The sequence below is a fragment of the Oncorhynchus gorbuscha genome, linkage group LG02 (genome assembly GCF_021184085.1).
Source record: "Oncorhynchus gorbuscha isolate QuinsamMale2020 ecotype Even-year linkage group LG02, OgorEven_v1.0, whole genome shotgun sequence".
Lineage (NCBI taxonomy): Eukaryota > Metazoa > Chordata > Actinopteri > Salmoniformes > Salmonidae > Oncorhynchus > Oncorhynchus gorbuscha.
Window position 1 is genome coordinate 91,183,382 of NC_060174.1, and position 15,913 is coordinate 91,199,294.

At 42.6% G+C, this 15,913-nt stretch overlaps 1 protein-coding gene across 3 annotated transcripts; it reads left to right on the top strand.

Moving 5' to 3' along the window:
* Nucleotides 1-370: 370 nt before the first annotated feature.
* On the top strand, nt 371-15,371 carry LOC124012905 (POU domain, class 2, transcription factor 3-like). 3 transcript variants are annotated; one of them, XM_046326962.1, is made up of 13 exons: nt 371-513; nt 891-947; nt 5,490-5,524; nt 7,390-7,491; nt 7,831-7,942; nt 8,188-8,276; nt 8,668-8,844; nt 9,397-9,538; nt 12,411-12,544; nt 12,990-13,154; nt 13,422-13,461; nt 14,170-14,281; nt 14,522-15,371. In XM_046326962.1, the coding sequence occupies exons 2-13, from the start codon at nt 899-901 to the stop codon at nt 14,562-14,564; spliced, it is 1,200 nt and encodes a 399-aa protein (XP_046182918.1). In that variant the 5' UTR covers nt 371-513; nt 891-898; the 3' UTR covers nt 14,565-15,371. The 3 variants fall into 3 exon arrangements, with proteins under 3 accessions (XP_046182918.1, XP_046182926.1, XP_046182909.1); XM_046326970.1 differs by lacking the exon at nt 371-513 and having other exon boundaries at nt 713-947; XM_046326953.1 differs by lacking the exons at nt 371-513; nt 891-947 and adding an exon at nt 3,625-3,907.
* The last annotated feature ends 542 nt before the right edge of the window (nt 15,372-15,913 follow it).

Consider the following 15,913-nt stretch of genomic DNA (forward strand, 5'->3'; position numbering starts at 1 on the left):
ATTATTTAATAAAGCTGATTCATGAAAGGTACTATAATGTATTGTCCCCATTTTGGCGGTCTGCCCATTTTGTCTGCCCAATGGTAGATTTCAATCTTGTTCCACAGTAACAAATAACTATGATGTAAAGCTTATTATTCTCTCCACAAATTGTCCTGATTTGATGCTAAGTTATTATCGCAACATGCTGTCCGCTTATTCATCTCTTTATACAAACACATACACTGAAAAGCAACTTTTCTAAGTTCGCAGTCAACCCATTGTTGTTTTATGCAAAAATAAAACGAGACTGGATAGGACACACCGAGAGACTTATGCAAATGACTCTCTATCTGCCTGTGTGGGGTACTGAAAAAGGTGCATTTTCCTCCACTAACCCACTTAGGTAAATGCAGATGACCACTAGTAGATATTATACATTTCCATCCCAATACCAGCATCTTTTTAGAGACAAAAGAGACATATTCACATAGTGCTATCTAAACCAGTGAGTGGAACAATTGTTAAATCCAGGTAAGTAATTTATATATTTTTTTTTAAATAAAACATTTAGAAATTACCTGTTCACATTTTAAATTCTTATATTCAATGTAATATAAAGTAAAAAATGTCAAGCCATTTCACCATGCTTTGTGAGTGTCTGTTGACTTGATCCATTTGGTTTTGACTGAGTTCAGATAGGGAGGAGAGCTGGAGCAACTGTGCTGAATACTGAATGGGGATACCCTCCAACTTATGAATATTATAACAGCAATCACATGTGGGAGAAAATTTGAAAGTACGCCGCATTAGAATAACCTCAATATCATTTTACTGGTAGAGCTGAGTGCTGCATTGTCCCAGCGAAGTTACAGTCCTTTAGGAAAATCAGCAGTATTTATCATTTACAGATATTAAGATGAGCACAGACGGAGTGGAACACTCAGAGGCTCACCATGAACAAGCAGGTAAGGATGTTTCACCTTTCAATATCTACTTTTAATTTCTCAGTTTGTCGTTATCTCTTGTCAGGCATATCAGAAAAAAATTATGATGACATATATCTTGGGAAATTATGTTTACTTTTCTCCTCCTTCGCACCGCTAAATGTATTTCTTGGTGATAGTGGTGTTAAAAACAAAATAAACTTACAGAAAGACATTTCTGCTTATTCTTATGTTAAGATTACCCTACAAACATTTAATTTCAACATTTCTTTATTTGATAGCTTTCAGTAGCACAATATGTTTTTGTTATTATTTATTACTTTTTCATTACATAATATCTCTGAGGAATCATTGTGTGCTTAGTATCCCTGGATCTGTGGTACATACTTACATACAGATTTGTACTGAAAAATAAGCTAATTTTGCTTTTTTAATTGAAATGATTAATTGAAACGAACACATTTACTGAAACAGAACACCCCCAATAACATTGAATATTATACACTAATTGTTGACAGTAAATGTTTTAGTGTGTGCGATTTTCTTACTCAAATGTTGTCATGGATTTTGGATGCAAGAGTATGTGTAGCCTCCAGGCTGAGAATGAAAGTTTTACATTGCTATGGCTGTTTATTATTTTGGAAAACCTTATTTCGGAAGTTATGGTGTGTCTGGACATTTGTTTTGATAGCTATAGGCTGTGTTTATCAATAACAGTGTAAATGTGTCTCAACATTTCTTGTACAGTCCGTTGCTGATAAGTGGACCATTAGGGTGTGTTGATTACCTAAGTGTGAATAGTGAATTACTATTTCTCTGTATAATCTTTCTGATTGAAAGTACCTTATCAACAGCCAACATCTCCCCCCAACAACAACTGGAGTAAGTGTTTCTAAAATTGGATGTGTTGATTCTGTTGGTTGGCGGCTCTACCAGGATGTAATGTGTGTACCTCAAGCAGTTTGCAGAGAAGTTGTCACAGCCCCAGGCGACATGGACGAGGTGGTAAAATACAGAACAAACTAAATGAAAATGTGGAACTTGGATTCAGATAGAGCAGCATAGTGTATGGAAGTTTTTTAAACATTTTTTTTACAAAATCTGACAAAATAGGCTTTTAAAGTTCCATCATGCATTTTCCTCAGCTATCATTCAAGCAAATCACTGTAACACATACAACTTGGAAAAAGTCCAAATACGTTACATGTCCAAGTTGGCTGGACTTAAAATTGGGAGAATTTGAAAACATTCTGAATAAAACCTTTGGCGGCAGGGTAGCCTAGTGGTTAGAGTGTTGGACTAGTAACTGGAAGGTTGCAAGTTCAAATCCCCGAGCTGACAAGGTACAGATCTGTCTTTCTGCCCCAGAACAGGCAGTTAACCCACTGTTCCTAGGCCGTCATTGAAAATAAGAATTTGTTCTTAACTGACTTGCCTAGTTAAATAAAGGTTTTTAAAAAATGTAGGAATTAATGTTAGTGGAACTTTCTTGCCCCAGAGTTGAGTAAACTTGAAGTCATTGCAGCAGCAGCTGGGTGTCTTAACCTTTTATGTTGAATCAACTTCACCTCAAAGGATCCTACTAACGATCACACCAGATATGATTTCATATAATCTAACACTAATGGCCACAACACTATACAAGACCCTCAGGTCAGAGAGGATATTATTACAATAATTTTACCCTGATTGCAATGATATCATGCATCTTTTCACACAGCTTGCAGTTCATTGTTTTATTGTGTTATTCTTCAACACCATTTAACCAAAATTAAACTAACAACTAGACTCCCTAATTGAAAAGTAAATGAAAGGTCTGCATGAAATATAGGTCAGAAAGAGAGTTCTGTATATGTTCCCAAGTGGCACAGCGGTCTAAGTCACTGCATCTCAGTGCTAGGTCACATCTGACCGTGATTGGGAGTCCCATTGGGCGGTACACAATTGGCCCAGTGTCGTCCAGGTTTAGCTGTGGTAGGCCGTCATTGTAAATAAGAATTTGTTCTTAACTGACTTGCCTAGGTAAATTAAGGTTAAATAAAAAAATGTCCCTTTGAGAAGCTAATTGATATTGTATGATATATTACAACCTTTATATTTTGATGACATTCTTTCCCGAAACTGAATTAAGAGTCTATTTGCTGAGTTATCAATATATTTCTATTGTATAATTACAATGATTAATTGCAGAAAGTGGCTTTTCAGATAACGCTCTCAGAGGTGCATTTGATTTCCATAGCAGTGTATCCTGGATGGAAGGTGTTGACACGACTCAGAAACTGGCAGTCCCATGGCATGATCCGTTCAGTTTAGACTGAAAACCTGTCTGAGTAGTCATCAAGAGCATGCAACCAGACAGACTATTCTGAGTGTCAACTCCTTCCATTATCTAGAATATGCTGCTGTGCAAATCAAATGCACTTTTGAAAGCACTATCCAGAGAGCCACTAAAGGTTTATGGTCTCTTCGGGATAAAGGTTAGAATAATGCAGGCAGTGGCCTGGACTGGTCTAAGGGTCTAAAGGGCCTTACACACTTTATACAAATAGAGCGATGGAGCGCCATGTACGGTCCGTAAAAAAAATATATCCACACAAAAGTACATAGAACTAGATGAAATAAAAAAAAACCTAGCCTGTCTCCCGACCCTTTATACCAACGTGACAGAATAATCGACCATTAAGGAAAACAGCGTCTGACGACGCTGCTACTGGTCTGTCCGGCGCCGCCGCAACTTCGGCAGCTGCAACTGGGCCGTCCGACGTTGCCACAACGGGTCCGTTCGATGACGCAACTTCAGCAGCTGCAACTGGCCCGTCCGACGCCGCCACAACCGGTCCATCTGACGCCACTGCTACTGGTCCATCCGACGATCCCAAAACGTCGGCAGCTTCATCAGGTCCTGAACGACCCGCACTGCATTCCTGTGATCATCCTCGAGGCCTGTGTCATTGCGCTGCCAGTGCAGCGCGTCAGCGGGGGTACTGTCACGGATCCCTCCTAAACTTTCATTACGCACACCTGACCACTATTCCCAGTGATTAATAATTGTACAAGTGTGTCCTTGGTTTACCATTGTCCTGTCGATTATTGTTACAATGTCTGTTGGTTATTTATTCGAGGTACTCCTTGCGCTTTTGTTTGGGTTTCAACCCTGTGTTTTGTATAGTGTTTGTTTGGTCTTCGTCCCCGTGCCTTTACGTGACACGCAGTAATTTGGGTAAATAAAAAACCCTATTACGCATTCCTGCGTCTGTCTCCCGATCCTTCATACCGACGTCTTACTTGGCCTAATTTGTTTAGAAGTGAATCATTATCAACCATGGTACTGTATATTACGGGAAACAAAATCAGAAGACACTTTTTATCAAAGCTTTTAGAATCACAAGGGAATTAATTGTTGCGAAGTTGCGAAGGGACCGAATGCAGAACGTGATCAACTCCAGCCTTCCGATGTTAAAATGAGATTGAACTGACATAAGGGGACTTGGATGCTGCCAGACAATTCTGTATAATACGATAGTACAATAATAATAATACAGTATACATAGTGTTCAAAGTTTTGTTCTATCCTGTGTTGCCAATGCTATCCCAGTTCCATTATAGTTCTGGGTTTAGAGTTAGTAAACGTGTGTAGTGCACCTGGGGGTCTGTAAACATTACAATGGAAAGGCCTGAAAAGGTTGTCAAGGCTACGCAGCTGATTTGCATGGCACCATAATTTCCATACTGGAAGTTTGGCCTGGGGGTGGGGGGGGGGGGGGGGGGAGATTTCCATACTGTGGGTCGAGCAGGCACATCACTCGCCGCAAACTCCCAGAGGTCCTATTTGAAATTCAAATGAGGGAAGATTACCTGACACAGCAGACCTTTGAACTCTGTCTCGTATGGCATCGTTGTGTTGTAGGGAGGGTGCCAGTATCTTAAAAGGGTTAATGTGATCATAACCTTTGTAATCATTCACTCCATATGGTGATGAATCATCCATATGGCTGTGTTGGATTTTTTTACACTATAGCCCTGATGAGGATATATATGGTCAGTGCCAAGAAACTGTTGAAATAAACTACATCTTGTGTATTTTTATCCTACAAATTGAGGACACACTTGTGAGGCACAAGGGCTTCTCAGTTTCAGTGGGCATGGCGTCTCGATATGTGGTTTTCCTGTAACACTTTATAACACTTTTGTGAAATAAAATGCATAAACTATTTATAAACTATTATATAATTTGTAAACATGTATTAACAATTAAAAGTATTATGAGCATTACAATTTATAATAATTTATCAAATGTATGGTAATTTAGCAACTATTTATATATATTTACAAGCATTTATACCTTATTCATGAAAGTTATTATAAAGTGTTAGCAATTTGCCTATTATTGAATTTTGTATCTTAATTATCAAAAATCATCCATAATGTTATCCAGAGCGCTACTTCAGGTGTAGGCCTATTCTAATAAACAGAAAACCACAATGTGGCCATAATATTCTTGGGGTTAGGTATGACATTGTAATTTATGACGGTTTAATAATTAATATTTACTTTCTCCTGCAGACAATGAACAAAATGGAATTGACTTCACCAGACAAGTGAGTATAGAAAACACATCATTTTAACTTCAGATGATCATAAGTGGGAATGAATTGAACTGTGAGCAACTTTATATAAAAAAAGTAATCTTTATTTAATTAGGCAAGTCAGTTAAGAACAAATTCTTAGAGAGTACATAGTAGGACATTACAGGAAAACTATGTTTATCATTTATTTTATATTTAAAAATATATATTTTTACTTCATACCACATGGGCTCCCTTGTGGCACAGCGGTCTAAAGTGCTGCATCGCAGTGCTAGAGGCGTCCCTACAGACCCTGGTTCGATTGCAGGATGTGTCACAACCGGCCGTGATTGGGAGTCCCATAGGGCGGGACACAATTGGCCCGGTGACGTCCGGTTTAGGGTATGGCCGGGGGTAGGCCGTCATTGTAAATAAGATCGGTCTTGTAGATGTAACAGAAATATTGATTGTGATTGTCAATACTGAAGGTAATGTACTCTAGTCTGTGGAAATCATGTAATAAGAGCATCTAGTGTCATATTACATGAACTCAATACCACTTATTGTAAGTGTGCTGGACAGTTCCACTAAGATCATGACATTTTTTCACACCACTCTTTATATACCTCAAAATGTCCACCTCTTATTAAAACCTATTATCTTAGTTGAGTTATTCCTAAACTATGTCTATCCATTTGGCAATGGGAGATTGTTAAAGGGAGGTTTATTGTTTTAGTCCTGGGGGTTATTTGCATACTACACTGCCTGAGGGGAGGGTGTTTACCAGAGTTTGTATCTTGTTTAACAAGTCCTGCAGCCTAACCCAACCGGTCAAGGAGCACACATATACACACACACACACACACGCACACACACAGTTTCCCAACTTCAGTCCTCAAGTACCCCTAACAGTATGCATTTTTATTGTAGCGCCTGATTAAACTTGTCAACTAATCATCAAACCCTCAATTAATTAAATCTGGTGTGTTTGTCCGGGGCTACAACAAAAATGTGTGCTGTTGGAGGGACTGGAGGACTGGAGTTGGGCTGTTGAAGGGACTGGAGGACTGGAGTTGGGCTGTTGAAGGGACTGGAGGACTGGAGTTGGGCTGTTGAAGGGACTGGAGGACTGGAGTTGGGCTGTTGAAGGGACTGGAGGACTGGAGTTGGGCTGTTGAAGGGACTGGAGGACTGGAGTTGGGCTGTTGGAGGGACTGGAGGACTGGAGTTGGGCTGTTGGGGATACTGGAGGACTGGAGTTTGCTGTTGGGGTTAATGGAGGACTGGAGTTGGGCTGTAGGGGGTACTGGAGGACTGGAGATGGGCTGTTGGGGGTACTGGAGGACTGGAGTTGGGCTGTTGGGGGTACTGGAGGACTGGAGTTGGGCTGTTGGGGGTACTGGAGGACTGGAGTTGGGCTGTTGGGGGTACTGGAGGACTGGAGTTGGGCTGTAGGGGGTACTGGAGGACTGGAGTTGGGCTGTTGGGGGTACTGGAGGACTGGAGTTGGGCTGTTGGGGTTAATGGAGGACTGGAGTTGGGCTGTTGGGGGTACTGGAGGACTGGAGATGGGCTGTTGGGGGTACTGGAGGACTGGAGTTGGGCTGTTGGGGGTACTGGAGGACTGGAGTTGGGCTGTTGGGGGTACTGGAGGACTGGAGTTGGGCTGTTGGGGGTACTGGAGGATCGGAGTTGGAATAACATTGATACTGTTGATGACAAGATAGAACAACCAGGCGGACATTTGTTCTAGGTCAATTGGTCACACAATTGATATCCACATTTCCAGTGAAAATGACAAGACTGTGTTTATGTACTGTTATTCTTCTAAAGACAATTGCAACATCAAAAAGTAGGAATAGAAAAGTGAGAAATATTGTGATGTGATTGGTTTCCAGATCAAGACAGAGGTCCTCAATGACTCTCCCCATTCTGTCTTATCACACAAGACATGTCACCTGACACAAGGAGCCCCAATATCTGGTGGCCAGCTATCAGGGGTAGGTTACTCATCTTCTGTCTCAATATATCAGAGGCTTTTAAGTTCATAATTAATACGATTATATGAATGGGGGGGACCTGATCCTAGATCAGCACTCCTACCCTAATATGTTTGATATGGACAGCCCTTGGCCCCATGTTTAATGTCATGTCAAGCTATAATTATTTATCATTTAATGGGAGAAAACTGTCATTCTGTAATGAGGGCATTTGGATTGTTGTTTTTTGGTTTAGATCCAGGTCTCTCCTGCAAAAGAGATTTATCTCAACAATTCACCTGGATAAATAAAGGTTCAATAAATGAAAAATCTAAGATTGTGTTTCTGTTGTTTCAACAGGAAGTCTCCTCCTCACACACCATGCAGCAGTTGGTGCTTATGCCCGGCTCTCACCACCTCTCACCCCCCTCCTCCTTCCTCCTCTCACAGACACAACACACGGGGCACCAAGGTACACATGGACAATCAAATGAAAGGGTTGCAATATACTGGAAACTTTCCCAAAAGTCACAGGATTTTTAGCTACACCAGTTTGAGGACTCACAAAATCAGTAGAGAATAAGCAGGGAGAGAATCCTCCAACTGGAAATCGTTCAAACAGGATTTCTGAAAAATGTGGGAAGTGTGAAAGTTAAAATATCTATTATACTTCTCTAAACAAATTGTGTTAATTAGTCTTTTTTCCCCCCCGTGTAGCACTTCTGCAGCAGAACCTCCTCAGCTTTCCCACCCAGAGCCAGTCAGGCCTCCTCCAGCACCAGCCTGGGTTAGCATTGACACCTCAGGTAAAAATCCCACTTCTTACACCAGTTGACATGATTAGCTATATGGATGAGGCAGAGAAATGTAAGTAAAGTTATCATGTTTACTGAGAAGACAATAGGGCAACACTTCAGGTCATGCATCCAGGTCCTTGAACTTGATAACAAAATTAACTCTTTACAGGACAGACCACGAGAGGGATAAGTATTCATCATAGAACTTTCAATGACATCAGTCAAATATATTAATATGAGGAATTATGAAGAGAGAAATTTGCATAAGACACAAACATTTTCCATTTTTGCATGAAAAAGGTTTCTAACACTGCTATAATTTTCACATGGCTAAACATATCCACAATTACTTTCGTCACCCATTTAACAGTATTCCTCCTCACCACTGTGTTCCCTAAAGGCCATGAGTCGGTCGGGCCTGACGTCGTCGTCCATGGAAGGCCACCTGGACATGTCCCACCTGCAGGTCCCCAAACACATGGGGCCCCCCCAGCAGGACGAGGCCAGTGACCTGGAGGAGTTGGAACAGTTTGCCAAGGCCTTCAAACAGAGACGAATCAAACTGGGCTTCACCCAGGTACAGAGGGCCACTGGCTCAAAATACAATACAACTTTATCTTTTTGCCGTTTTATGTTTTTTCCCAACCCCCCAGACACCACAAATACTGATAACAAAAGTGTCTAGATGCCACAGAACAGCGCCCCTTGAACGGGTTAGGGGTTAAATGTCTTGCACAAGGGCACAATGGCAATATGTGGCACCTAATATAGTGATTCTCAATCCCACCAGATATTTTCCTGTCAGTCCTGGGATTTGAAATGGCAACCCTTCAGTTACTGGCACGCCTCTCTAACCTTGAAGCTACCGCCACTGGCTCTGATTACTGATATGCCACCTAACTTCTGTACTTGGTGTATTTGCTCATTCTGATATCATTTAACTGTTGAAACACACATAGCGCAAAGGCAGGAGTGAAGTGACTTAACATTTTTGTAGTCAACACACTTGAAGGAGACTAATAATGTAATACAGGTATTGAATTCATGACGTAGATTGAAACGAGATTATAATTTGAAGGTTTGCCATAATCAGATTCAAATATATTCACTGTGTGTGTGTGTGTATCAGGGTGATGTAGGCCTGGCTATGGGGAAGCTGTACGGGAATGACTTCAGCCAGACCACCATCTCCCGCTTCGAGGCCCTCAACCTAAGCTTCAAGAACATGTGCAAGCTGAAGCCTCTACTTGAGAAATGGCTGAGTGACGCAGGTACTATACAGTATAACAATACACTGAGTGTACCAAACATTAGGAACACCTTCCTAATATTGAGTTGCACCCCCGCTTTTGCCCTCAGAACAGCCTCAATTCGTCGGGGCATGGACTGTACAAGGCGTCGAAAGCATTTCACAGGGATGCTGGCCCATGTTGACTCCAATGCTTCCCACAGTTGTGTCAGTTGGCTGGATGTCCTTTGGGTGGTGGACCATTCTTGATACGCATGGGAAACTGTTGATCATGAAAAACCCAGCAGCGATGCAGTTCTTGACACACTCAAACCTGTGTGCCTGACACCTACTACCATACCCCATTCAAAGGCACTTTAATCTTTTGTCTTACCCATTCACCCTCTGAAAGGCATGCATACATAATCCATGTCTCAATTGTCTCAAAGCTTAAAAAACATTATTTAACCTCTCTCATCTCATTCATCTGCACTGATTGAAGTGGATTTAACTGTAACGCTCATTGTCGTAAGGAAGAGTGGACCAAAGCGCAGCATGGAAAGTGTTCATGATCTTTATTGCCAAGAATCACTCAAACAAAAATAACGAATACAAAAACGAAAGGGAGCAGTTCCATCAGGCACAGATACTAAACGGAAAACAACACCCCACAATACCCAAACGGAAAATGACAACATATATATGATCCCCAATCAGAGACAATGATAGACAGCTGCCTCTGATTGGGAACCACACTAGGCAAAAACAACAAAGAAATAGACAACATAGAATGCCCACCTCAAATCACACCTGACCTAACCAAATAGAGAAATAAAACGGCTCTCTAGGGTCAGGGCGTGACAGTACCCCCCCCCCCAAAGGTGCGGACTCCCGGCCGCAAACCTGAACCTATAGGGGAGGGGGGGGGGGTACTCTATCCTTGGTGGCGGCTCCGGTACGGGACGTAGCCCCCGCTCCCTACGCTGATCCCTCTACTTCTGTGGAACTGGACCGTGGATCGTCGCCAGAGACTCCGGACCGTGAATCGTTGCCGGAGGAACCGGACCGTGGATCATCGCCGGAGGCTCTGAACTGGGAACCCCGCTGGAGGCTCCGGACTTTAGCACCCCGCTGGAGGCTCCGGACTGTGGACCGTCGCTGGAGGCTCCGGACTGTGGACCGTCGCTGGAGGCTCCGGACTGTGGACCGTCGCTGGAGGCTCCGGACTGGGAACCCTTGCTGAAGGCTCCGGGCTCATCACTGGAGGCTTTGTGTCACTGGATTATCACGGGAGGCTCCGGGCCATGGATTATCACTGGAGGTTTCGTGCCATGGGTCATCACTGGAGGATTTGTGTCATGGATTATCACTAGAAGCTCCTGGCCATGGATTATCACTGGAGGCTTCATGCCACGGATCATCACTACAGGCTCCGGGCCATGGATCATCACTGGAGGCTACGGACCATGGATCATCACTGGAGGCTTCGTACGTGGAGCCTGAACAGGTCTCACCGGACTGAGGAGACGTACTGGAAGCCTGGTGCAGGGAGCTGCCACAACACGTCCTGGCTGGATACCCACTCCAGCTCGGTGAGTGTGGAGAGCTGGCACGGGAAGCACTGGGCTATGAAGGTGCACTGGAGGCATAGTGCGTAGAGCCGGCGTAGGATATGCTGGGCCGTGGAGGCGCACTGGAGAGCTGGAGCGCAGAGCTGGCACAACGCGTCCTGGCTGATTCTCCCCTGTAGCACAGCAAGTTCGGGGAACTGGAACAGGCCGAATTGGGCTGTCCTGGCGAACTGGAGATACCGTGCGTAGAGCTGGCGCAGGATATCCTGGACCGAAGAGACACACCTGAGGCCAGGAGCTCTGAGCCGGCACAATCCGTCCTGGCTGAATGCCCACTCTAGCACGGCAACTGCTGGGAGCTGGAACAGAGCGCACCGGGCTATGAATGCGTACTGGAGACATTGTGCGCATCACTGCATAACACAGTGCCTGACCAGTCACACGCTCCCCACGGTAAGCACGGGGAGTTGGCTCAGGCCTAAACCCTACCTCCGCCAATCTCCCCGTGTGACCCCCAAATTCTTTTGGGGGGGGCTGCCTCTCATGCTTCCGTCGTTGCCTTGACTCCTCGTATCGTCGCCGTTCCTCTTTTGCTGCCTCCACCTGCTTCCATGGCAGGGTCTTGTCCCCTGCCATTACCTCCTCCCAGGTCCAGGATGTCCTCCACTCTCTTTTCTCCCGGGCCCAGGATCCCTGCTCCTCCTGGCCACGCTGATTGGTCCTTTTTTGGTGGGGTGTTCTGTAACGGCTGTCGTCGGAATGAGACCAAAGCGCAGCGTGGAAAGTGTCCATGATCTTTATTGTCAAGAATCACTCAAACAAATATAACGAATACAAAAGCGAAAGCGAACAGTTCCGTCAGGCACAGACACTAAACGGAAAACAACACGCCACAAAACCCAAACAGAAAATGACAACTTATATATGATCCCCAATCACAGACAACGATAGACAACTGCCTCTGATTGGGAACCACAACAAAGAAATAGACAACATAGAATGCCCACCCCAAACCACACCCTGACCTAACCAAATAGAGAAATAAAACAGATCTCTAAGGGCAGGGAGTGATATTAACAGGTGAAATCAATAAGGGATCATAGCTTTCACCTGGATTAACTTGGTCGGTCAGTCGATGTCATGGAAAGAGCAGTTCCTAATGTTTTATAAACTCAGTGTATATTTTGTAGATGGTTTGGTATTTCTCAGTCATTTACATCATGTGCCATTGCATGTCTTTACACACTATTTCTATGTCAAGAGGATATTTATTTTGCTATATTGGCTGGAAATGTATTTTAGAGGAAACGTTGGTAAATCATGTTCATGCTCTTTCCAAATCAGAGAATTGCCCCTCTGACTCTATGAGCAATGCTGTTTCTCTACCCCCCCTGATGGAAGGCTATGGAAGGAAAAGAAAAAAGAGGACAAGCATCGAAACCAACATAAAGCTCACCCTGGAGAAACGCTTCCTTGACGTGAGTTAACTCTGTCTGTCCTCTAATATTGTCCCCTGCATTTCCAATCATAAATGCAAAAAAGAATTTAGGAACTGTTGATATAAGTTGTATTTAAATGCACTTTTCCATGCTTTCCAGGGAGCAAAACAATCCACCATAATGCACATTGCTGTGACACTTGAGTGACTACATAGCAGCCGTTTGAGTTAGTTGCAATGCTGACCAATATGATATGGCTCATTTTAAAGACATTATAAAGGCTCATTCATGCTTATAACAAGTAATACGCATTATGTCTGCAGGCTTTACAGTGTTAGCTACCAACGTTTCTTTTTAGAACCCCAAGCCCAACTCAGAAGAGATCACACTGATTTCAGAGCAGCTTCATATCATATGCCTTATTACAAGACATTATAAAGCATCATGCATGCTTATAGAACCTAATACCAATATTTCTATTCAGAACCCCAAGCCTAACTCGGAGGAGATCATGCTGATCTCAGAGCAGCTGTCTATGGAGAAGGAGGTGGTGCGGGTGTGGTTCTGTAACCGCAGACAGAAGCAGAAGAGGATCTACTGCCCCGTGTCCACCTCACCAATGAAATCACACAACTTCAACTCCAGAATGGTTAGCCTTAAATCTCTCAGTTATAACGTTTTGGGTTAAATTAGGCATGTTTCTTCCTGATGGTGAAATGGCCAGCTCTGAATACATACAGTAGCTCTCTATTTTCAAGTCAGTTTGAAAGTATATTTTCAAATAATGTTCATTGTTATGATAAGAGTTGTATAATGAAAGAGTAGTGTGATAGGAATGTATAGTTATGCTACAACACATTTTTAGTACATTGTCTTGTGTTTTGTCTCACCAGCCATCATGTAACTGTTGTTTCAGGCATCCACGTCCAGATCATACAGCCCTCCTGCTTCAGGAGGCAAGTGTAACCATATGTACTTGATATAATTTGTATTTAAGACTACTCCACATAGTCTGTAGTACTTAAAACCTGTATTTAAGGCTACTCCACATAGTCTGTAGTACTTAAAACCTGTATTTAAGACTACTCCACATAGTCTGTAGTACTTAAAACCTGTATTTAAGACTACTCCACATACAGTGGGGCAAAAAAGTATTTAGTCAGCCACCAATTGTGCAAGTTCTCCCACTTAAAAAGATGCGAGAGGCCTGTAATTTTCATCATAGGTACACTTCAACTATGACAAAATCCAGAAAATCGCATTGTAGGATTTTTAATTAATTAATTTGCAAATGATGGTGGAAAATAAGTATTTGGTCACCTACAAACAAGCAAGATTTCTGGCTCTCACAGACCTGTAACTTCTTCTTTAAGAGGCTCCTCTGTCCTCCACTCGTTACCTGTATCAATTGGTGGCTGACTAAATACTTTTTTGCCCCACTGTAGTCTGTAGTACTTAAGACCTGTATTTAAGACTACTTCATATAGTCTGTAGTACTAAAGACCTGTATTTAAGAAAAAGTAAATGGGATTGACATTTTATGTGAAATCGACACAGTGTGAGAAATAACCTATAAAACCTTCCTCCATATGAAACTCACTGTATGAAGTTTCAAGCTTTCTTCAGTGTGCATGTTAAATTGAGTGTATTCCTCTGTGCTCTAGTGTCATCAAGTTCCTCTCCCAATAGTCCTAGTCGTGGGCCTTCGCCCGGAACACTCCGGGCTGGCTCCGCTGCTCTGACCTCTCAGGTCAACCAGTCCTTCAGCTCACCAGGGTAGGGGACACTTGCTCACCACAGCCAAGGACATGTGAACAGTGTCTATATCCCAAATGGCACCCCATTACCTATATAGTGCACTACTTTTCACACGAGCCCTATGGGTCCTGGACAAAAGTAGTGCACTACATGTGGAATAGGGAGCCATTTGGGAGATACACAGAATTAGTCTAACACTGTATTTGGCAACATGGTATTGTACAGATGAGAGATGAACCTGTTATCTTTGCGTTACAGGTCGTGGTATCGCACATGGAACCCTACATCCTATCACCACTGAGAAAGCCTGCCTGTTGTGGAAGAGAACTAAAACTATTGATGTCAATGAATGGAAACAGAAATAGATACAAACCAGCAGAAACACGTGAAGACCTTTTAAAATTCTATTGAGAAACTCTATGCATTTGGAATTAAATGTGAAATGTCATAATCAATATTTCTAGCATCAGTTTAGGGCACCTCTGAGGTCATATGAGGCACAAACTGAATTTGAGCCTACATTATCTATAAGAGTAAAACTATTGGAAGCAACAAAAAAAGAATAGGAACATCAGAGTCAGGGACGGATTCTGTTAAACCTGCCGTTAGAATATGTTGACGCAGCAACTGTTAAACTACTGCCCACGCACCTGTGGCTTATTCAGACAACTGGATCAATATGACCTCAACAGGGTCTACCTGGCATTTTACAGTACTGTACTCTAAAGTTTTGACTTTATAGTCCAAATCACTGCAATTTAATTTGACCACCGGAAAATAAGATACAGTATGTCTGTATGCCACTATGTAGCCTATGCAGCTGTATGATTTGGATTGAATATAACTGCCCATGAATGTTTACAGTGCGGTTAATTTGCCCATTTCCTTTGATATTCATCAGGAGTTCAGGTGTGAGAATAAATGTGCGAAGGTGTATATATTAAAATGCCAGACAGCAATCTAAATAATGATGTTGCCTACTGTTTGTATTTTTATACAGTTGAAGTCAGAAGTTTACATACACCTTAGCCAAATACATTTCAACTCAGATTTTCACAATTCCTGACATTTAATCCTAGTAAAAATTCCCTGTTTTAGGTCAGTTAGGATCACCACTTTATTTAAGAATGTGAAATGTCAGAATAATATTGGAGAGAATGATTTATTTCAGCTTTAATTTCTTTCATCACATTCCCAGTGGGTCAAAGGTTTACATACACTCAGTTAGTATTTGGAATCATTGCCTTTAATAAATTGTTTAACTTGGGTCAAACATTTTGGGGAGCCTTCCACAAGCTTCCCACAGTAAGTTGGGTGAATTTTGGCCCATTCCTCCTGACAGAGCTGGTGTAACGGAGTCAGGCACACGCTTTTTCAGTTCTGCCCACACATTTTCTATAGGATTGAGGTCAGGGCTTGGTGATGGCCACTCCAATATCTTGACTTTGTTGTCCTTAAGCCATTTTGCCACAACTTTGGAAGTATGCTTGGGGTCATTGTTCATTTGGAAGACCCATTTGCAACCAAGCTTTAATTTCCTGACTGCTGTCTTGAGATGTTGCTTCAATATATCCACATAATTGTCCTCCCTCATGAAGCCATCTATTTTGTGCACCAGTCCCAGTCCCTCTATTAAGTGCACCAGTCCCT

What these genes read in the sequence shown, in the direction of transcription:
- LOC124012905 (XM_046326953.1), top strand. Translation starts at nt 3,712, where the DNA reads ATGACGCAACTTCAGCAGCTGCAACTGGCCCGTCCGACGCCGCCACAA. An exon ending in CTGGTGGCCAGCTATCAGGG is followed by an intron (nt 7,492 to 7,830) that starts GTAGGTTACTCA and finishes TTGTTTCAACAG; the next exon opens with GAAGTCTCCTCCTCACACAC. An exon ending in GAAATGGCTGAGTGACGCAG is followed by an intron (nt 9,539 to 12,410) that starts GTACTATACAGT and finishes TTTCCAAATCAG; the next exon opens with AGAATTGCCCCTCTGACTCT.